General features: G+C 43.9%; 1 protein-coding gene across 1 annotated transcript in view; it reads right to left on the reverse strand.

The window, feature by feature from the left end:
* Positions 1 to 23,589, reverse strand: part of NUP210 (nucleoporin 210) — a 657,387-nt gene that overhangs the window by 619,107 nt on the left and 14,691 nt on the right. The window contains exon 3 of the mRNA XM_063426963.1: positions 14,448 to 14,579. Within this exon, the coding sequence (XP_063283033.1) occupies positions 14,448 to 14,579 (132 nt within the window). The remainder of the gene's footprint in view (positions 1 to 14,447; positions 14,580 to 23,589) is intronic.

The raw sequence follows: 23,589 nt of genomic DNA on the forward strand, positions 1-23,589 counted from the left end.
ATAGTTTATTTCTTGTAACGTTATGCTAGAGTGGGACTTCAACATTTTATTGAAAATCGTTGTCCATTGCTTCTCCTCACTTGGGGAAGAAAACCATTTGTTATTTCTTATTGTATACCACGGGAGTGTACCATTTGTGTTTTCTTGTATCAATTGATAGCATGTGGAGACTATTTTCGTTTTAGGTGGAAGTGAGCAAAGCCTTTCAAATCGTGTAACCTCTCTAGGTTGCCACTGTAGAAGCCCTTCTTTAGATAGGAAGTGTTTTAGCTGATGATATTGGAAAGTCTGCGTCATCGTTGGGCATTTCATGCCTGTAAGGGCCGTAAGTGGTGTGAGACCCTCTGTGGAGACTAGGTCTTGTAATGTCACTCCTATATCTCTAGAGCGAGGTTTAATATTAGCCAGGATCACATTGTCCCTACCCGGGGGGGGAATCTGGGGTTGTGAGATATCGGGTAGTAAGGAGAGGGTGTTGGTGTAAAGTCTGCGTGCGGGTGTAGTGTTTTCCATGTTTGAAGAGTGGCGGAAATGGTTGGTAGGTCTTGTGTCGATTTCTCCTCGCCTGTGGATATAATCCAGGGAAGAGACTTCAGTGGGGTTTGTAGTTCTATATTGACCCACGCCTTAGTGCTCCCCTCTCTAGACCATTCCAATATCCTTCCTAGATGTATAGCTTTATGGTATTTTTGTATGTTGGGGCATCCCAACCCCCCCTCCCTCCTTAGGTTTGGTTAGTAAATTGAAAGCAATCCGTGGCCTTTTATGGGCCCATATAAACATGGTGATCATAGACTGAATAGTCCGGAAGAAGATGCCCGGGATGTGTATCGGAATAGTGTTTAAGAGATATAGAATACGTGGGAGGATATTCATTGATACAATATTTATCCCACCCATCCATCGGAAATGGGGTTTGTCCCATCTATCTAAGTCTTTCCGGATTGCTGCCAATAGATCAGGGAAATTTTCATTATATAAAGTTTTGTGTGCATTAGTTATTTTAATCCCTAGATATTTGATGGAGTGGGGAGCCCATTGGAAAGGGTATATTTGTTTTAACCTCTTTACTTGGTCTATGGGCATGGTGATGTTAAGAATTTCGCATTTGTCAGTGTTGATTTTGAAGTTGGAAAGTTTGCTATATTCCTCTAAAGTTTGTGTTAAATTAGGTAGGCTATGTGTAGGATGTTCTATGGTGAAAAGTAAGTAATCTGTGTCAGGGTACCTGAGGTCTCTACCTCCGAGAGAGGTAGAGACTTAGTCGTTCATCCATCCGGACGGCCTGATTTCCCTCTTTCTCGCGGTCCATCCGGTCATGCAAAGCCGGCCGCGAGGGAGTGACTCCCTTTTATAGCATGACGCCCGGAAGTCGACGTCAGGACGTCAACCCGGAACGACCTGTCACTCAATTGGTTCAGGACCAATCAGGACTCGTCGGAGGTGTGTCTACTTATCTGAACAGGGCATTTAACAGTGCTTCTTTCATTAGCTCATTGCCCTGTCGTGGTTCTAGCTTGTTCTAGTCACTCAGTGCTCGTGTTTTCTAGTTATCCCTTTTGGTTTGGACCCGGCTTGTTTGCTCTTCTCTGCTTATCTCTGTTACCCTTGATTCGGCTTGTCTACCGCTTACCTGTCTTCTGTTACCCTCGACCTCGGCTTGTCTTTGACCATTCTCTACTGTACTACTTACGTTAGTCCGGCCATTCTAAGGTCCGGTATACGTATCTGGCTACTGTTTGTACTCTGCGTGTTGGATCCCTGTCCCGATCCTGACATTACGACAGGGCCAATGGATCCTGCAAGTACAAACAGTCAGCTTGGTTCTCCTGATCCTAGGTTTGAAGCCATGGATCACAGAATGGATCAGATGGCGCTAGCGCTACAGGCGTTATTATCTCGTGCCAATAATCCACCAGAGGAGTTACGTACTACTCCTATCTCTCCTGTAGGTTCAGGCCTAGAGGTAGCCACTGTAGGTGCTTCTTCTCGCATTACCCCACCAGTACGTTATGGTGGTGCTCCTGAGAAGTGTCGTGGGTTTTTAAACTAAATTAGTATCCACTTTGAATTGCAACCTCGCTCCTATCCTACGGATAGGGCAAAGGTGGGATTTATTATCACCTTACTCATTGAGAAGGCTCTGAGATGGGCCAATCCACTATGGGAGAACGATTACCCGTTAGTATATAACTATAACGCATTCGTAGCTGCTTTTAGAAAAACTTTTGACCCTCCAGGTAGAAAGGTTAATGCAGCCAGATTACTGTTACGCCTGAGACAGGAGAACCGAACACTTGTGGATTATGCACTAGAGTTCAGGTCTCTGGCGTCAGAGGTCAAGTGGAATGAGCAGGCGTATATGGATGTATTTTTGAATGGGCTATCAGATGTAATCCTTGACGAGGTTGCTACTAGAGAACTTCCTGAGAATTTAGAGGATTTAATTTCGTTCATTTCTCGTATAGATGAACGTTTAAGAGAGAGACAGAACACTCGAGAGAGGAACCGGAGACCTTCCTTTCGGTTAGCTCCCGCATTTCTAAGTCCTGACTCCACGGTCTCATTGCTCCCTGAACCTATGCAGATAGGCTATACCCGCCTCTCTGAGGAGGAGAGACAGTACAGGAGAAGGGAGGGGTTATGTATGTACTGTGGAGCCAGAGGTCATTTACTCTCGAATTGTCCTAACCGCCCGGGAAACGCTCGCACCTAAGTTTCTCTAGAGGACAGGCCTTGGGTGTTTCTATTTTGTCCTCTACTTCTAATTATAAAGATCACAGGCTTCTGCTACCAGTTTCCTTAACCTGGGAGAAGGAAGTAGTAAAGGCTATGGCCTTGATAGATTCCGGAGCTGCTGAGAATTTTATCGACCAAGCCTTTGACACTAGACACAATATCCCATCCCAGTTAAGGGAGACACCCTTGGCCGTTGAGGCCATAGATGGTAGACCATTACTGGACCCCGTTATCTTTCGTGAGACCATACCCATTAACTTAAATGTTGGTATCCTACACGTGGAAAATTTATCTCTTATGCTCATTTCGTCCCCTTCTGTTCCCATAGTTCTGGGGTATCCATGGTTGAAGAGACATAACCCTATTATCGATTGGGAGTTAGGGGAGATACTCTCGTGGGGTCAGAGCTGCCAGGAGAGGTGTTTACGCAAGGTTTCTCCATTGGCTAATATTAATACACCAGGTAGTTCTACTCAGTCCACAGAGAAACAGATACCGTCCCTGTACCAAGACTTAAAGGCAGTATTCGACAAGAAGAATGCAGATTCATTACCTCCACACAGGTCATTTGATTGTAAAATTAAGCTTCTACCTGGTACTATGCCCCCGAGGGGTAATGTATATCCTTTATCTGTTCAGGAGAACTCTGTTCTAGAGGAATATATTCATGAGAATTTAGAGAAAGGATTCATTAGGAGGTCTTCTTCTCCTGCCGGGGCTGGGTTTTTTTTCGTTAAAAAGAAGGATGGCACGCTGAGGCCTTGTATTGATTACCGAGGTTTGAATAAAATAACTATCAGAAATGCCTATCCTATCCCATTGATTACCGAGTTGTTTGATCGTCTTAAGGGCTCCAAAATCTTCACCAAATTAGATCTCAGAGGGGCATATAATTTGGTGAGAATCCAGCATGGACACGAGTGGATGACGGTGTTCAATACTCGGTATGGCCATTATGAATACACAGTTATGCCATTTGGACTTTGCAATGCTCCTGCAGTATTTCAGGATTTGATTAATGAGGTACTTAGGTAGTTTCAACATGATTGTGTTATTGTCTACCTGGACGACATACTAATACACTCTAGGGAGATTGAGATTCACCATAGACAAGTCAGAAAGGTACTACACAAACTTCTGCAACATGGTCTATACTGTAAATTGGAGAAATGCAGCTTTGACCAGTCGCAGATAGACTTTCTTGGTTACGTGATTTCTGGGGAAGGCTTTAAAATGGACCCTGACAAACTCCAATCTATTTTAGATTGGCGTTGCCTAAAGGACTCAAGGCTATTCAGAGGTTTATTGGTTTTTCCAACTATTATAGGCGCTTCATTAAGGGATACTCTTCTATCATCTCGCCTATTACCAATATGACCAAACAAGGGGCTGATACTAAGACTTGGTCTACTGAGGCTCTTGTTGCTTTCAAGACTCTCAAAGAACTTTTTGCTTCTGCTCCCATTCTAGTCCACCCTGATACGACTCTGCCGTTCTTACTCGAGGTCGATGCCTCTGAGACGGGAGTTGGTGCTGTTCTGTCTCAAAGGTTAGGGGTGGACAAACCGTTACACCCTTGTGGTTTCTTCTCTAAGAAATTATCTGGGCCTGAAAGCAGATATGACATCGGCGATAGGGAACTGTTAGCGGTCATTAAGGCTTTAAAGGAGTGGAGACATTTACTAGAAGGGACATTACACCCTGTTACTATTTTAACGGATCATAAGAACTTGTCTTATATTGGGGAGGCTAAGCGCCTGTCCGCCAGGCAAGCTCGTTGGTCCTTGTTCCTCACTCACTTTAATTATGTACTTACTTATAGACCTGGTTCTAAGAACTCTAAAGCCGATGCTTTGTCTCGTCAATATGAACCGTTCACTATAACTGAGCCAGTCCTTTCCTCGATAGTTCCTAAGGGTAACATCATCGCTAACACGAATCTCAGGATTCACTCTCCGTTGCTTACTGAGATCATGAAATTACAGCATCTTGCGCCCAAACAGACTCCTGGGGATCGACACTTCGTTCCCGCCACTCTCCAACTAGAAGTGTTACGCTGTTTCCATAACAGCAAGGTGGTTGGGCATCCTGGCGTTCGCAAGACGTATGCTTTGATCTCTAAAGATTTCTGGTGGCCTGATTTACGTAAAGATATTAAAGAATTCATTGGGGCATGTGAAGTTTGTACCAAGAATAAGCAACCTCATTCGCTCCCATGCGGATTTCTGCACCCTTTAGAGGTTCCTGAAAAGCCATGGTCCTGTTTGGCTATGGACTTCATTGTTGATTTGCCTATCTCTAAAAAGCAGACTGTTATCCTCACTGTGGTGGACAGATTTACTAAGATGGCTCACTTCATTCCCTTACCTAAACTCCCATCTTCGCCCGAATTAGCAGAGATATTCGCTAGGGAGATCTTCCGTTTACATGGGATACCTTCCCAAATTGTATCTGACAGAGGTTCCCAATTTGTTTCCCGTTTTTGGAAATCCTTCTGCTCTCAACTAGGCATCAAATTGAATTTTTGTTCTGCCTACCATCCTCAGTCCAATGGAGCTGCTGAACGCACCAACCAAAAGGTTGAACAATATCTACGTTGTTTCGTTTCTGAACACCAGGACGATTGGGTCGGTTTGATTCCTTGGGCGGAGTTTGCACACAACAATCTCGTTTGTGATTCTACGCATTCTAGCCCCTTCTTCATGAATTATGGCTTTCATCCTTCCATTCTTCCTTCGCAGTCTTCTTCCCAAGGGGTACCGTCGGTTGATGTCCATGTTGCCAATTTAAGGAAGTTGTGGGACCAGACTCGACAAATTCTTCTGCACAATTCTATGCTGGTGAAAAAACACGCTGACAAACGTAGAAGGGCAGCACCGGTGTTTGTTCCAGGCGATACAGTATGGTTAAGTACTAGAAACATTCGGTTAAAAGTGCCTTCCATGAAGTTCGCTCCTCGGTATATTGGACCTTACAGGGTGTTGGCTCAAATTAACCCAGTTGCGTATCGTCTAGCTTTGCCTACTACCTTACGCATTCCTAACTCGTTCCATGTTTCGTTGCTGAAACCACTAGTTTGTAACAGATTCTCCTCCACGATCGCCCCTCCTCGCTCTGTTCAGGTGGAGGGTCAGGAGGAGTATGAGGTCAATTCCATCGTCCATTCTCGAATCTCCCGGGGGAGGGTACAATATCTGGTCGATTGGAAAGGATATGGTCCTGAGGAGAGAAGTTGGGTACCTCAGGAGGATGTTCATGCTCCTCGTCTCCGCAGGGCATTTCACTCTCGCTTCCCTTCTCGTCCTGGTTCCTTCCGCCCGGTGGGCGTATCTGAGAGGGGGGGTACTGTCAGGGTACCTGAGGTCTCTACCTCCGAGAGAGGTAGAGACTTAGTCGTTCATCCATCCGGACGGCCTGATTTCCCTCTTTCTCGCGGTCCATCCGGTCATGCAAAGCCGGCCGCGAGGGAGTGACTCCCTTTTATAGCATGACGCCCGGAAGTCGACGTCAGGACGTCAACCCGGAACGACCTGTCACTCAATTGGTTCAGGACCAATCAGGACTCGTCGGAGGTGTGTCTACTTATCTGAACAGGGCATTTAACAGTGCTTCTTTCATTAGCTCATTGCCCTGTCGTGGTTCTAGCTTGTTCTAGTCACTCAGTGCTCGTGTTTTCTAGTTATCCCTTTTGGTTTAGACCCGGCTTGTTTGCTCTTCTCTGCTTATCTCTGTTACCCTTGATTCGGCTTGTCTACCGCTTACCTGTCTTCTGTTACCCTCGACCTCGGCTTGTCTTTGACCATTCTCTACTGTACTACTTACGTTAGTCCGGCCATTCTAAGGTCCGGTATACGTATCTGGCTACTGTTTGTACTCTGCGTGTTGGATCCCTGTCCCGATCCTGACAATCTGCAAAGGCCGAAACTTTATATTCGTGTTGTTGAACTTTAATGCCTCTAATATCGGGGTGGTGTCGTACCGCCTGTAGTAGAGGTTCTAATGACAGTATAAATAAGAGCGGAGAAAGCGGGCAACCCTGCCGAGTGCCGTTGCTTATCATGAAAGGTCTAGAAAGTTGACCATTCACCTTAAGTCGGGCTGTGGGAAGGGAGTAAATGGCCTTCATCCATTGAATCCATCTCTTACCAAATCCCAGCGAATCTAGAGTGTTGAACATGAAGGCCCAGTCTACCCTGTCAAATGCCTTTTCAGCATCAATTGCCAGAAGTAGTGTTGGATTATTTGTATATTTTGTACCGTGTATTACATTTATGATTTTCGAAGTGTTATCCTTTGCTTCTCTAGCTGGGACAAAACCTGCTTGGTCTGGGTGTATGAGATCTTGGAGGAAGGGCTTAATTCTAGTTGCCAGCATTTTAGTAAAGATTTTTCTGTCCACATTTATCATGGATATTGCCCTATAGCTGGCACATCTCTCCGTGTCCTTCCCTGGTTTGGGCAGAAGTGTGATTGTCGCCTCTAGAGCCTGTCTCGGTATGTGTTTGTGATGTAGGATGGAGTTAATTGCTTCAAGTAGGTGTGGGATGAGCTCCGTTTGGAACATCTTGTAGTAAGATGCTGAGAACCCATCAGGGCCCGGGCTTTTATTGTGTGGGGTTTGTTTTACTGCCATTCTAATTTCATCTATAGTAAAGGGCTCTTCCAATGATCTTGTTGCAGCCGGAGGGATAATTGTGTCGAATTTGTTTTCTAGGTATTTTTTAATGTCATCTGTGTTGTTCCCTTTCTCCTTTAAATTGTACAGTGAGGGGTAGTATGCATGAAAAGTATCAGCTATGTCTTCGGTGGTATGGGCATACGACTCGTCTGGTCGTTTGATTTTAGGGATGTATGTAAGCATTTGTTTTTGTTTTAAAGCTTGTGCAAGAAATTTCCCGCATCTGTCACCCTGAGCACAATGTAACTGTTTAGTCCAGAGAATTGCTTTTTTCGCATTGTCTTGTAGGAGTGATTTAAGGTCAGTTCTAAGGGCTAAGAGCTTGCAATATACTGTGTCTGACATATTTAGTTTGTGAGATTCTTCTAGCTGTGAGATTTTGTTATGTATATCATCAATTTTTTTGTGTTTTTCACGTTTGAGTTGTGATCCCCATTTTATCAGTTCCCCTCTAACCTTATGTGCTTCCCATTATTTTCCTGGAAGTAGAGCTTTATCACGTCATTAACCGAGTCTTTTACCTTTTTTGTTTGTAGCAAATTGGGGTTTAGTTTCCAGGTCCCTTTAGGGGAGGTAGATCGGTGAGTGGTCAGACCAAGTCATTGGACCTATGGAGGTGTCTGATACCAAGCCCAGGTCTCTATGACCTACCAGGAAGAAATCTATTCTGGAATATGATTTGTTAGGATTGGAGTAGTGTGTATAGTCTTTTGTTGTTGGGTGGAAGACCCTCCAACAGTCAGATAATTGATGAGTTCTGATGATATGTTGCATTTGAATTCTGGAGGCATTGAGGTGTGTGCTATGAGTCGAGGTGCTATCTCGTTTGGCATCCAGTGAGATATTGAAATCTCCGCCTATTATAAGTATGCAATTTGTATGTTGTTTAATTTTTGCCATGATTTTTCTGAGCGCCCCACATTGGTGTTTGTTGGGGAGATATATGGACACTAGGGTAATAGGTTCTGTCCCCACTATTCCTTGTAAGATGATGAATCTTCCCGATTCGTCTGTCACGTGTGAAGAGTATGTGAAAGGGACCTGTTTCCCTATTAATATTGCCACTCCTCGTGATTTGCTCTGAATATAATTGTTATAGTATACGTGAGGGAAGTTTGGGTGTTTAAGTTTCGGGGCGTCAGAGCCTCTTAAATGCGTTTCCTCGAGAAATGCTATGTCTGTTTTATTTTTCACTAAGTCAGTTAAAACCATTTTTCTCTTCTCAGGCGTATTCAGCCCTCTGACATTTATGGAACATATGCGTAGTGTTCCCATGTTCAGGTGGCAATCTAAGCTTAGCGTCTATTGACGTTTGGGGTCGTATTGGGGAATTTGGTGTGTTGATATCACGTGGAGTGTACACAGATAGCGGGATTGCTTATTGGGTGTGTGTATGTAAGCGTGAGATAGCCGGGATACGGCCGTACAAAACAGAATATTATGAACAGATAAACTATAGAAACAATAACTATTTACAAATCAATTTCAAAGAAGTATCGAGTTCGATGTACTACGAGGGGAAGTTCTGTAGAGAATCAGAGCCCCCTCGTGTGGGTACAGAGGTCTACTGCTTTGTGCGGACTGTGAAAATAATGAGTAAACAGTGTGTTAGACCTCTATAAAGGAGACGGTACTGTAGCCTGAGTGTGTCCAGCGGTAGGAGCTGGCTCAGGAAATGTTTGACTTTATGACATAGAAGCTATTTAGTTAGTTGGTACCGCTCACGGCCCCAGAGGGCTCTAATCTGTGTCCTGTGGGAGCGTGGACACTTTTTACTATCGGTAATGCGTTCTAAGTGAGTTTGCGTTCTCTATAACGCCTCAACTGCCAAGTAGCTTCCCTTGAGGCGGTAAATTGACGCTTCACGTTATCAACTGGTCTTATATCATGTGAGATTCAAATTACACTGTAATTGGGCATCGTTGCGTCATGGTGTGCTGAAGCTGTTATACCTTGCACTGTTTAAATTGAAATAACCTGGTGTGGCAATGTGAAATCTCTTATCTAAAAGCTGGCATCATATCGTTCTCACATTCTGTCTACAACATAATTATACATTAGATGCTGTATATAGTTACCCCTTCCAATATCTGTGGATTAAGCGGGTGAGCAAGTAAAGTTCTACTTTAGACAAATTGTATGTCCATTATAATTTAGAGTCCGTTTCCCCCATCTGCGTCCGGTTTTGTCAGTTTATTTTCCTAGGGGTCATTGGGTGTTTTCTTGATCTTAGAAAGGGTGATGCTGGTGGGGTCTTCCACGACATTCTTTTCCGTGTGTCTGTAGCTTGGCCGGTCTGTCTCTGATGTTGTGGTCTGGTCTTTTCGGGTTCTGACACGTCATACCAGTCGGGTATTTCCATATTGGGTAAACCTAGACGCTGAGTGAAAGCCTCTACTTCCGCTGCTGATGTTAAACAATCTCATAGCTACTAACACATACATCTGAAATGGTTTGATGAGATAAGATGTAACACTACGTTATCAGATTCGTTACTCAGTACACAATGTTTTTGTAAACATGTACCGTATATACTCGAGTATAAGCCGACCTGAATATAAGCCGAGGCCCCTAATTTTACCCAAAAAAACTGGGAAAACGTATTGACTCGAGTATAAGCCTAGGGTGGGAAATGCAGCAGCTACTGGTAAATTTCTAAATAAAATTAGATCCTAAAAAAATTATATTAATTGAATATTTATTTACAGTGTGTGTGTGTGTGTGTGTGTGTGTATGAATGCAGTGTGTGTGTGTGTATGAATGCAGTGTGTGTGTGAATGCAGTGTGTGATGCAGAGCCTTGGTAGGGGGTGGGCATTTTTATTATTATCATTTTAATATTCTTTTTTGTTATATTATTTTTTTTTTATTATTATTATTTTTATTATTATTAATATTTTATTATTTAAATGTTTATTTATTTTTTCGTCCCCCCTCCCTGCTTGTTAGCTGACCAGGGAGGGGGGCTCTCATTCCCTGGTGGTCCAGTGGATGGGCTGTGTAGGAGGGGGGCTGGCAGAGAGCGTTTACTTACCTCTCCTGCAGCTCCTGTCAGCTCCCTTCTCCTCCGCGCCGGTCTGGTCAGCTCCCTCTGCAAGTCCCAGTGTAAGTCTCGCAAGAGCCGCGCTATGACCCCGCGGCTCTCGCAAGACTTACACTGGGAGCTGACAGGGGAGCTGACCGGACCGTCGCGGAGGAGAAGGGAGCTGATGGGAGCTGACAGGAGCTGCAGGAGAGGTAAGTAAACGCTCTCTGCCACAAAGGCCTACCATTTGTAAAAGTAGACACTCCAGGGTATCTCATATGGTGCATATTGTGCCTTAACATGCCCCCATTTTTTCACCAATGTATGCCAAAGGTTGTGGTAAAAACTTATTTGGGGCATTTTTTACATCCGCATTACATTTTTGCTAGGCATTGTGTATATTTGACATGTGCCACCACGATCAAAGCCCCAATATTATGCTCAGCTAAGTCTTCTGAGTAAAATAACACCCCCATTGTATGTCTTTGGCACTATTTCGTGAAGCTACAGCGCCATATTGGAGACCTGTCCATTTCGGTATTTACAGTAGAATTTTGAGAGACGGATTTGATGGGCCTATGTTTCAATTTGGGCCAGTATAGCAGTTTGACGGTTCGAAAAACCCCCACAAAGGCCTACCATTTGTAAAATTAGACACTCCAGGGTATTTCAAAGGGCATATTTTAAACCCTAACGTAGGATAATTTTTCTGCTAGTTTGTACCAAGTCTAATAGCAATTAGCATTATTTTATGCCTTTTTGACACACAGTTGGAGATGTTACTGTATATTTTGCAATCCTTATGTGTGCTACGGCAGTATAACACCTATTATGTTGCTCAGCTATGTTGTCTTAGTACAACAATACCCCCATGTGTACCATTTTCAGGGATATGGGGATGTTGAAGGGGCACATTGGAGACTAAGCCATATCAGTTTTTTTCAAACTTTGAGTTTTGACGCTGGGTCCATGTGCAATTTTAGAGCCTCTTAGCAGGCTGTTACTTCAAACCACCCCACAAAGGCCTACCATTTGTAAAAGTAGACACTCCAGGGTATTTGCAGGGCATTGGAGAAGCCTGCTTGCCCGCCTCCTACCTGCTGACTATGGCCCCTTGAAAATTGGTACGTTTAGAGAACTATATATGGGCATATTGTATTTTATTGTGCGACTGCTGGCCCTTTAAGCACAGTGAATGGTATTTTATTGTACTGCTGCTGGCCCTTTAAGAACTGTCTGGGGACATATTGAGACTTTGGGTAACAATACCCTTTAAGACTATGGCCCCTGAAAAGTATGAACTTTTATTGTGTGTGTATGGCCCTTTAAGAACCGTCTGGGGACATCTTGTAACTTTGGTGAACAATGTCCCTTTAAGACTATGTCCCCAGACCTGTAAAATAACTTGTTCCTGGCTTTCTCCCACTTGGTTCAGTAAATAGGGCTTACTGAACCAAGTACCACACAGGCGGACCACCCAGAAGTTAACGTGTGCAGGCAATTTACCTCCCAGGCTGTGAGGTTACTGCAGGTTAATTGCACGTGGCGGCGGCCATCTTTGTTCAGTCGAATGCGGTCAGCGGTGTATGCTAAAGATTCTGTGGAACTAAAATCGGCTACACATTTTACCGAACACCGCTGACCCTTACCTTCTTCCATACTGAACTTGCAGCTCCAGAGACTAAGTCCCGTTCGAAATGGGACTTAGTCGTTTTTTCGCATGAAATTGACCGGCCGTACAGCCCAAATCTATGGAACTGTTTTGGGCAGGAAAATGTGCTTGCGGTCGGTCATAAAGGGACCTCCAGCTAACTTTTGATCCACTGGGGGGATTTGGCTGATTTTTGGAAGGGTGTATGTTTAAAGTGTGCTGATTCCAAATATGTGGTTTTTGGGAAGATTGGATGTACGGTTTTAAAGTTATAGCACATGTATAAAAACTGTATTTTCCCTGGCTGTAATAATTATGTTAACTGGTTATCTGAGGGGAGGGAACTTGTGGGTTGTAACCGTTATGCTATTGGCTGTTTTACCCCGCCCCTGTGGGCGGGCTTTTATGTGTAAGATGGAAATAAAAGCAGACTGGGTGTGCTAGCACCTCAGATCATCTTGTACCTTCATGAAGTTTCGGCTCATGTTTGGGGGATTGGAGAACTACACTCTGGGGATTGCTATAATCACTATACTCCCCAGGGTATAATCACTGAGCTCTGCTAAGAGCTGTTCCTGTGCCTGCTCTCTGGAATTCGGAGAGGTCCATCTACTGGAAGCTAGACCCTGGTCTTGGGTCCAGAGTTGGTAGCGTGGCGAGACCCCAACCAAGCTGCGGCGGTTCGTGGGAGTCTACAGTGGTTATGGTGTCTGGTGGAGTGCTTGGAGACCTCGGAAAGCACTAGGAGCATCCGTCAGCGGAGGGTACCCGGTCGGGGTGCCAGCGGTTCCGTTACATGCATCATCTTGTAAATGATTGTAACAAAACATGTAACTGCTGGTTGCATTCTTTACAAATGTAGTCTACAAAAAAAGTGCTTTCAATAAGGTAGACTGGAAGAGGAATACTTCATGTTGTACAACATTATTTTGGTTTTTGCCTCTATTTAGTCCAACCGTGAAAGTTTTGGAAGTAAAGAATAAGGTTTATGTAAATATGTTACCATTATCAAGTTATGGTGGTATGCCCCATTTAAGCTTTAAATAAAAGCCCCTTTTAAGCTTTAAAGGGACACTCCAGGCACCCAGATCACTTCCGCTCATTGGAGTGGTCTGGGTGCCAACTCCCACTACTCCTAACTCTAAAAGTGTAATTATTGCAGTTTTTTATAAACTGCAATAATTACATTGCAGGGTTAACCTGTGCTAGAGCGTCGCTGGACGTCCTCACGCTGTGTGAGGACCTCCAGCGTCGCTCAAATCCCCATAGGAAAGCATTGAAATTCGTTTTCAATGCTTTCCTATGGGGAGACGTAATGTGCATGCGCGGCATTGCCGCGCATGCGCATTAGGTCTCCTCGGCCGGTGGGCGGGATCAGTCTCGCCCACCGGCCGACGGAAGAACAGGGAGGAGCGGCGCGGAGGAGGAGACAGCGACGAGGGACATCGCCGCTGCCTCAGGTAAGTCACTGAAGGGGTTTTCACCCCTTCAGTAACCGGGGATTGGTGGGTGGGAGGGAGAGGGTACCTCCAGTGCCAGGAAAACGGATTGTTTTCCTGGCACTGGAGTTTCCCTTTAAATAAACACCATGGCATAGCCCATTGAAATATAAATAAACTGTGTGTGTTTATTGTGTGGTCTAAGTTATGTATGTGAAATATTGCCTATATTTTCTTCTGATATCACTAGTGTGGAAGCTCCTAATTCTGCATTAGTGGCATCAATTCTGTCAATCTGTGTGTTGAATTCACTGACAGTGGGCCACAGACTATTTCAGCCAATGTATTCTGTCAAAATATGGACAAACATGATATACCTATTAGGGTAGGGAAGATCCCTGTTGGGTATCGCAGAAATGTTGATGGGTACTCAGGTGGGTATTAAGCTGTTCAAAAATGATTTGACTACATACTGTGGGCAGTATCCGGGGGACATCTGGCGCCATAACCAGTCTGTGGTATCTTGACTGACTCTTAGTGTTATTGTTTTGAACAATGATGGGTGAAAAAAATTAAAACCCTGTGTTTTGGTTGTAGTAATGGGTAACTGTTTAGCAATGCAACAAGCCAACTTAAAAGAACATATGACACCCCCATATGTTTAACAATATGTTTTTTTTTTCTTCTCATTTATGTATGAACCCAGCGTGTACGCTGTTTAAACATTATTTTTACTTTTGCATACTACAGTTTATAATTTACTGTTTTTATATACAACTCAGTTTAACAAAATACATTTTCTAAAAATCAAAAATTTTTAAAGGATTAAAATTAGTCAACTTAGAGAATATGCACGGAATTGTATACAAAAAGCATAATTGACATACAAACTATACACATCACTTTTTTTTTTTACCTTCTGAGTCAAAAGCTTGAATTTTAAGTTCCAATGGCGAATCTTCCAGATAAAGTTCTCTTGTAGTAGACACTACCTGAATATCATTAATAATATCAACAATCACATCACATCGAAGCAACTGCCCAGTAACTGTAAAATTCAAAAAGGTAGAAGTCATATAAAACCATAAGAATAGCAACATTTACAGTCTGTGAGTCGTCTTTTCAAACGCTCCATAAGCAATGTAATTTTAAACAATACATTTTTTTTTTGTTTGTTTTTTAAAACATGAAAATTATTATAGGATTCATTTGCAGCCTAGTAGAAATGCTATGAAAAGAAAGACAAATGTCTTGTGTTTCTCACTGCAAAACTGCTTGAAAATTCACATTTTGGGATGATTTAAAGGAACACTCTAAGAACTTTAGCTCGATGAAGCAATTTTGGTGTATAGCTAGTGTTCCTGCAATCTCACTGCTTAATTCTTTGATATTCAAAAGCAAAATCATTTTTGTTTCTGTTTATACTCATAAACAACAACCAATGGTGGGATAGGAAAAATATGACAGGTAGATATGTTGAGGTGTACCAAAATAATTCAGGACTTTGCAAAAGCATCCCACAGAAAGTTATGCAGCAGTGGTGGGACACCTGGAGACAACATTCAGGCAGTGAACTACAGGGCTGGAGATTACCACTTTAGAAGGTTTGTAAGATCTGTTAATAAAAGAACAGTTTTTGCAGCTCTGCCCAGCCGATGTACAGAAATGGCTGCTGGACCGGAGCAGAGGTTTTGCCAAGGGAGCATCCAGCTGGAAGACCCCACCACCACGGCTCCCCATCACCAGGCCTAGTGGGCCATCTTTTGTTCCAGCTTCTACCTCAGGGAGAGGGGGAGCTAGTGCCATTTCTGGACAAGGATATAGTCGCAGATGCTTTATTTGCAACCAAGTGGGGCACATCAATGTTACCAACCCTGGGAAATGGCAGTCAGCATCATCAGCTGGGGAGGGACGATCCTCAGAACCAACGTCCTCTGTCTTGTTTGTAACCCAATCAGAGGGCAACCACAATGTGAATCTGCAACCTGTGACAGTTGGAAAGGAGGACACTGTGGGACTCAGGGACACTGGGGCAGATGTGACTCTTGTGCGTTCAGAGCTAGAACATTCTGAGGACTTAATTCCTGGAAGGACTCTAGCAGTTAAAGGAATTGGGGGGGTACGTCTTGTAGTGCCAATGGCACAAGTTTATCTGGACTGTCGAGCGGAGAAGAGTTTCAGAAATGTGAGAGTAGATAAGAATATATCCCTGCAAATGTATTACTTGGTATTGACTTAGGTAGATTGTTATCCCAGTATGTGTCAAAGTAATGTGTGTTATAAACCCAAGCTTCGTATGGGCCCTACTGTGCAGAGGGCAGTATGTAAGAGTGTGCCAAGACAAAGTTGCTGGGAGGGAGGGCAGAATGAGCATGCGTGCCAGGCTGTGCCAAAACCAGAGTTGTCTGTTGTACAAGGTGGAAGCTTGCCAGGGCAACTTCGCTGGCAGGGAGGTCGGAATGTGTGTCAATCTGCGCCAGAACCAGGGGTGTCCGTGGAAGCATGTGAAAATGTGTGCAGGCAATTGTGCTGGGAGGGAGAGCAGAATGAGCATGAATGCCAGTCTGTGCCAAAAACAGAGTTGTCTGTGGTACAAGGTGAAAGGTTTCCAGGGCAACTTCGCTGGGAGGGCAGAATGTGTGCAGGCAATTGTGCTGGGAGGGAGAGAAAAATTAGCATGAATGCCAGTCTGTGCTAGATTTAGCGAGGTCTGCACAGTGAGAGCACGCAAGCGTCCATAGGAAAGCATTATGAATGCTTTTCTATGTGACCGGCTGAATGCGCATTCAGCCGACGGGGAGGAGAAGAGGAGGATCGGAGGAGGAGAGCTCTCCGCCCACCGCTGGAAAAAGGTAAGTTTTAAACACTTTCCCCTTTCCAGAGCCCGGCGGGAGTGGGTCCCTGAGGGTGGGGGCACCCTCAGGGCACTCTAGTGCCAGGAAAACGAGTATGTTTTCCTGGCACTAGAGTGGTCCTTTAAATCCGTCCATTCTAAGGCTCGTTAATACGTCACCAATTAGTCATCAGTGTGACACAATTCTACATGCTGGATCAACTAGTAATCCTGACAAGGGCCTTGCGGAAGCCACAAAGCTACTAGACACCCTGAGCCTTCCAAGGGAACCTCTGACATCCACAAGACTCTGCACAGAAGACCGAACATCACATAGTTGGGACCCAGCGACTACTATCCCATTTGTGCCCAGAAAATCCACATCGTCCTCGTATGCAGCAAGCACCATCTGACTTACACGTCAGGACTACCTGCTTAAGGTTTCCCTTGACTTTAAATTCTAAGATTTGCTTAAAGGAGCACTATAGAGTCAGGAACACAAACATGTATTCCTGACCCTATAGGGTTAAAGCGGCACTGTCATGGCCGAATCCCGTTTTTTTTTTTTTTTTTAACCCCCTTCCTGACTCCACTACATCTAACTGACCCCCAAGTCACCCCTAAATGCCCCTAAGCCACCCATATTACCTTTTTTTTTTTTATCTTTATTTTCTGCCCCGACCTATATTCAGGATGCCGCCATCTTTGTGGGGGTAGATGAAGTCCCTGTGGGACGGGTCATCTGCCTACACTAGATAGCGCTGTGAAATCCCCGCACATGCCCAGTTAAACACTTGGGCATGCGAACAGGATTTTCATCTATTCATTCATTCGTCAGAAAGACGAATGAATGAATAGAAATGTCAGACGAACAAACAAACATCGAATATCAGTGTTCGTTTCTTCAGTTTAGTACAAGGTGGGAGCTACCGGCGTGCAGCTCCCTCCTTGTAATCTGTAAAGATAGAAGCGGCAGGGAGCAGGAGAGGCTGCTCACTGTTTAAAAAAAACAAAAAAACACTAGTACACCCCCCTACTGGCTGCTCACTGTTTACTAGACATGCCCCTACTTGCGATATAGCGAGTAGGAGCAATTTAGTAATACTAAGTAATCTTTACTTAGTATTTTTGTAAATGTGGCTGAAAAAACAATTTAGGTCTTTCAGCCTTTTGGTAGATAGCTCCCTAATACTGTGGGAATTAGGGAGTTATCTACTAAGTGGCTGCAAGATGCAGCAGCGGCAATGAATAGGATCGAAGTTTCATTCATTAGAATGAAAGTCAGATCCAAATAAAGTCCCAAATTGCATCCTAACACGAATGGATAAACTGTTCTCATTCTGTTAGGACGCAATTCGGCAGTTTTGCCGGCGTCCTGTCTAAGCGACAGGACGTTCGGGAATACTGACAGGAAGCATCGCAGGAACAGGGAGGGAAGCTTAGAATTTCTCTGACTTTGTATTATGTTTTAAAGAAAACTAGAGCAGACAGGAAGTAATGAAGGATAGATCCTGAGAGAGGGAGAGAAGAGGAATCGATTAAAGAAAAGTAAGTTTGGCATGACAGTGCCGCTTTAAACCCATCATCTAGCCACCCTGGTCCCCTCATGCCTCCCTATCTCTTTACATGATTATTCAGGTCTACAATACGGTAAATATATTTACATGTTTGTGATTGTGGCGCCCCCGGTGGTATATGTTGTCTAACTATACTATAGAACACTGAAACCTGGGAGGACGAGAGCCATATGGGAGCTCCTACGCCTACCCACACCTGCACACACGAGCGCACCGCACATCCATTTGAACACCAAGTATGTACTACGTTATGGCACTAAGTTGGGGAAGGGAGAGACCCCACCCAAAAAAAAAAAGAGGGGGAAGAAACCGAAAAAAGGGGAGGAAAAAAAATAAAAATAAAAAGAGAGGTGGGAGAAACAATGATAATAGACAATTAGCTTTGATTAAACACATTGGGCTACATGTTATATGCAGAGGGAAGTGTGGGACTGAGATGCATGTAATATTCGGGACACACAACAGAGGCCATTAATTGTCATAGACCTAACATAATGCCACTGTCAAAAGAGCGGGAGTCTCGGGTCACGAGACCTGGCGCATCCGCTTTAACCCGGGAAAGTGGCATTAAGATATAGAAAATGGAAGGCCCACCCAGACGGCAATGCACCCCCTGGGAACCACCCCTCCCATATCGCAAGGATGTACCAATGAGACGGACACAGAATGGGTCGGGCAGCCTGCACAGGCACTAGCACGGGGCACGAGTTCCACATACTACCACTGAGCCTAAAATGAGCAGCACACTCCTGAGACTAATACCCATGGGACCAGATGTCACAGAAACCCTACTATATGGCCCAAAGCTCAACAGAGGAACATGAATTAATAGCTCCAAGGATAGTAAACAGGGGATACTGATGACACTTTCGCCCTGACAAAATAACTGACATTACCACTCCCCCCCCCCCCCCCCCACAGATGATATGCGTTCACCTAAATATTACACCTGGAACACCCCCCACCCCCGAACCACGGGATAAACGGCACAAGAAACGGGAATGTAGAATGTAGAAGATCAGAACAGGCAGGGATGTTACTAATGGACAACCCCTCTCCCCCCCCCCAAGTTGACCAGAAGACACAGGTTGTTTATACTTTGTCTGAGCCTCGCCAGGGTGCATACCGGCTGAGCTTCCCCCCCGTTAGAGGAGATACCCTCGGCGTGGTGGACGCCCACCCCCTAGCTCCTGGCGACTGGTAAAACCCGGATAATTTCATTGATTGTTTTACTATAAAAAGCATAAAGTGAACTTGGTTGGTTCACAAAGTTTATTGACTTGCTTATTTAACTTATACATCTGCTTTTTCTTAGGTTGTATACTCTCTACAACCTCTCACCAATCTATCTCAACCTATTCCCGTCCCCCATCCCCCCCGTCCCCCTTCGCCCCCGTCAATTATCCATACACACGAGGCTTGGCACAAGCAAGACTTCGAGGATACGCCTGCTGGGGTGGACGGCACCGGTCGGGACGGGAACACGAAATAGACTGACAATCCGTCTCAAGTTAGGTAAGCTGACACACGCCACCCCACACCGAGACATGGACTTAAAAATAACTTCACTGAACGTGAACGGACTAAATATGCCCACAAAACGCAGACTACTTTTTAGAGAAACGAGACGACAGAGGGCGGACATCGCATTCGTACAAGAAACCCACATACCACGTAGCTCACGCATAACCCTAACAGATCACATATACACGAGGGCATATGCGTCTCGAGCCCCCTGTAAAAAAAAATGGAGTAGAAATACTCATACATAAGACGTGTCCTATACTGATCACAAGCATACAAACCGACATGGAGGGCCAGTACGTGGTGCTATCGGGCACAATCCACTCCAACACCTATCACCTGGTAAATGTATATGCCCCGAATTCCCCCACACCAGAGTTCTGGACAGAACTCGAAACAAGGATAAACACCCTCCCAAGGGGAATACTGATACTAGGGGGGGAACTTAATGCGACACCCTGCCCAGCGACAGATCGGGGGGAGGACAACATCTCCCACGATCACAACACAAAGGGGGACAGGACAAGCTCCTGCACAAATTTATCCTTAACACGGGACTCTTGGATCCGTGGCGCATCCAACACCCGGGTGAACGTGACTATACAGAGCAGAGTTTAGTGGGGACAGGTAGTGGAGAGGGAGGAGATATGACAGATGGGGAACAGGCATGTAGCTGGGTGACAGTGGGGCGAGGAAGCAGGGGGGGAGGGAAGAGGAAAGGGCTAGCTAGTCCTGATTTGGTGCAACCTAGCAGATTTGCCCGTTTGAGGGAAGATGTTGGGAGCATCAGCTCAGGAGTAGCTGTATTAGAGGAAGCTGTTACTTCTAACAGCCGAGGTGACAGCCCCTCTAGTACGGGTGGGGATCAAAATGTAAGGAAGGCAAGACAGGTTGTGGTGGTAGGGGACTCTATCATTAGGAGAGCAGATAGGGCAATCTGCCACTCTGATCGGCTCAACCGGACAGTTTGCTGTCTCCCGGGTGCTCGGGTCCGGCATGTTGCTGACAGAGTGGATGGATTATTGGGAGGGGCTGGGGATGACCCAGCGGTCATGGTCCATGTTGGTACCAATGACAAAGTAAGAGGAAGATGGAAGGTCCTAAAGAATGATTTCAGGGAATTAGGTAGCAAACTCAAGAAAAGGACCTCCAAGGTGGTATTCTCTGAGATATTACCTGTGCCACGTGCTACAGTGGAAAGGCAGCGGGAGATTAGAGAGGTTAATGCGTGGCTGAAGTCTTGGTGCAGGAAGGAGGGTTTTGGGTTTTTAGAGCACTGGGCCGACTTTGCGATTGGGTACAACCTATATAGTAGTGATGGATTGCACCTAAACGGAAGGGGGTCTGCAGTGCTGGGGGATAGGATGGCTAGAAGGTTGGAGGAGATTTTAAACTAGTAGTAGGGGGGGAGGGTCATAGCAATCTACAAAATGGAGATAGGACAGAAAGGAGATGGGCTTTAGAACAGTATAAGGAGGGTGGAGACGGGGGGAGGGGCAAGCTCAGAACAGAGAAGCTATGTAATGTTGGTAATTCACAAAATAAACAAGAGACGCATGATATTAAATGTATGCTTACTAATGCAAGGAGCCTAAATAACAAAATGGGGGAACTAGAGGCATTAGCATACACTAAACAATATGATATAATAGGCATAACTGAAACATGGTGGGATGAGACACATGACTGGGCAGTTAACTTAAATGGGTACACGTTATTTAGGAAGGATAGGAAAAACAAGAAGGGTGGTGGGGTATGTTTGTATGTCAACCATGATTTAAAGCCAAATCTTAAGCAAATTGAATGCGATGAGGAAAATGTGGAAGCTTTATGGGTAAATATCTGCTTGGGGGAAAAGAAGGGAAACCAACTATTGGTTGGGATATGTTATAAACCACCTAATGTTAATATTGACGAGGAACAAAAGCTGTTTGAGCAAATTGAGAAAGCTGCAAATCTTGGTAACACTTTAATTATTGGAGATTTTAATTACCCAGACATAAATTGGGACATAGGGACTAGTAGCTCAGCAAAGGGAATTAGGTTTTTAAACTTGTTAAATGACAACTTCATGTCACAACTTGTACAAGCACCAACTAGAATGGACGCTTGTCTGGACCTGGTTTTAACAAACAACGTTGATCTTTTGACCAACATTCAAGTAGGTGAGCACTTGGGAAATAGTGATCACAATATAGTGTCCTTTGAAATAAACTCAAAAAAACAAAAGTACATGGGGTATACTAAAACATATAATTTTAAAAAGGCCAATTTCAATAAGATAAGGGAAGCTTTACAATATATTGACTGGCATAAACTCTTTAGTGAAAAGAACACTGAGGATAAATGGATCATCTTCCAACAAATATTAGAAAGGTACATTTCTCAGTATGTACCATTGGGAAATAAGTATAAAAGAAACAAATTAAAACCAATGTGGCTTAGTAGAGAAGTAAAACAAGAGATTAAAAATAAGAAAAGGGCATTTAAAGCATTTAAATCAGACAAATCAGATGCATCTTATAAAAGATATAAGAAAGCAAATAATGCGTGCAAAAAGGCAATTAAACTTGATAAACTTCAAAATGAAAAAATGATAGCTAAAGAGAGCAAAACAAACCCCAAAGCATTTTTTAAGTACATAAATTCCAAAAAACCCAAAAATGAAAGTATAGGTACACTTAAAACTGAAACGGGGGTGTTAGTTAATGAAGACCAAGAAAAGGCAGGAATTCTAAATAACTATTTCTCCTCCGTATATATTAAAGAAGAACCCATGGCAATAGATGTGCAAATGATTGCTACTAAAAACTTGCAGAATAATTGTAATTGGTTAACTCAAGACAATGTGCTGCAGCAACTAAAGAAAGTTAATATAAACAAAGCTCCAGGGCCTGACGGTATCCATCCACGTGTACTTAAGGAACTAAGTGTAGAAATAAGTGAACCTCTGTTTTTAATCTTTCAAGATTCTTTTCTTTCAGGAAGTGTTCCGGAGGATTGGAGGAAGGCAGATGTGGTTCCTATATTCAAAAAGGGTTCAAAATCCTTGCCTGGAAATTATAGACCTGTGAGCTTAACTTCTGTGGCTGGTAAAATATTTGAAAGGTTATTAAGGGATAATATTCAAGAATTCCTTGAGAAGAATATGGTTATCAGCAAAAATCAGCATGGTTTTATGAAGCACAGGTCATGTCAAACTAACTTGATTGCGTTCTACGAAGAAGTAAGTAGAAGTATAGATCAGGGTGTTGCAGTGGATGTGATCTATTTGGATTTTGCCAAGGCATTTGATACAGTTCCACACAAAAGATTAGTGTTCAAACTCAAGGAAATCGGTCTCGATGAAAATGCTTGTTCTTGGGTAGAACATTGGCTTAAAAACAGAATACAAAGAGTTGTCGTTAATGGTAAATTTTCAAGCTGGACAGAGGTGGCAAGTGGTGTCCCTCAGGGGTCTGTTCTGGGACCCCTTCTATTTAACATTTTTATAAATGATCTTGAAGACAGCATTGAAAGTCATGTTTCAGTGTTTGCAGATGACACAAAACTTTGTAAAATAATACAATGTGAGCAAGATATTACTTTGCTGCAGAAGGATTTAGATAGACTGGAGGACTGGGCACTCAAATGGCAGATGAAATTTAATGTTGAAAAATGCAAAGTTATGCACTTCGGCGTAAAGAATACACAAGCAACGTATACCCTTAATGGAAGTGAATTAGGGATAACAACACACGAAAAGGACTTGGGAATTGTTATAGACAACAAACTATGCAACAATGTGCAATGTCAATCAGCAGTGGCCAAGGCCAGTAAGGTATTGTCATGCATGAAAAAGGGCATTCATTCTCGGGACGAGAATATCATTTTGCCTCTCTATAAATCACTGGTAAGACCACATATTGAATATGCTGTGCAATTTTGGTCACCTGTTCTAAAGAAGGACATCATGGCACTAGAAAAAGTGCAGAGGCGGGCTACAAAATTAATAAAAGGAATGGAACATATCAGCTATGAAGAAAGGTTAACAAATTTAAACCTATTTAGTTTAGAAAAACGTCGCCTGAGAGGGGATATGATAACATTATACAAATATATTCGGGGCCAATACAAACCATTGT

Source organism: Pelobates fuscus, chromosome 7, assembly GCF_036172605.1.
Source record: "Pelobates fuscus isolate aPelFus1 chromosome 7, aPelFus1.pri, whole genome shotgun sequence".
In the NCBI taxonomy this organism is placed as follows: Eukaryota; Metazoa; Chordata; class Amphibia; order Anura; family Pelobatidae; genus Pelobates; species Pelobates fuscus.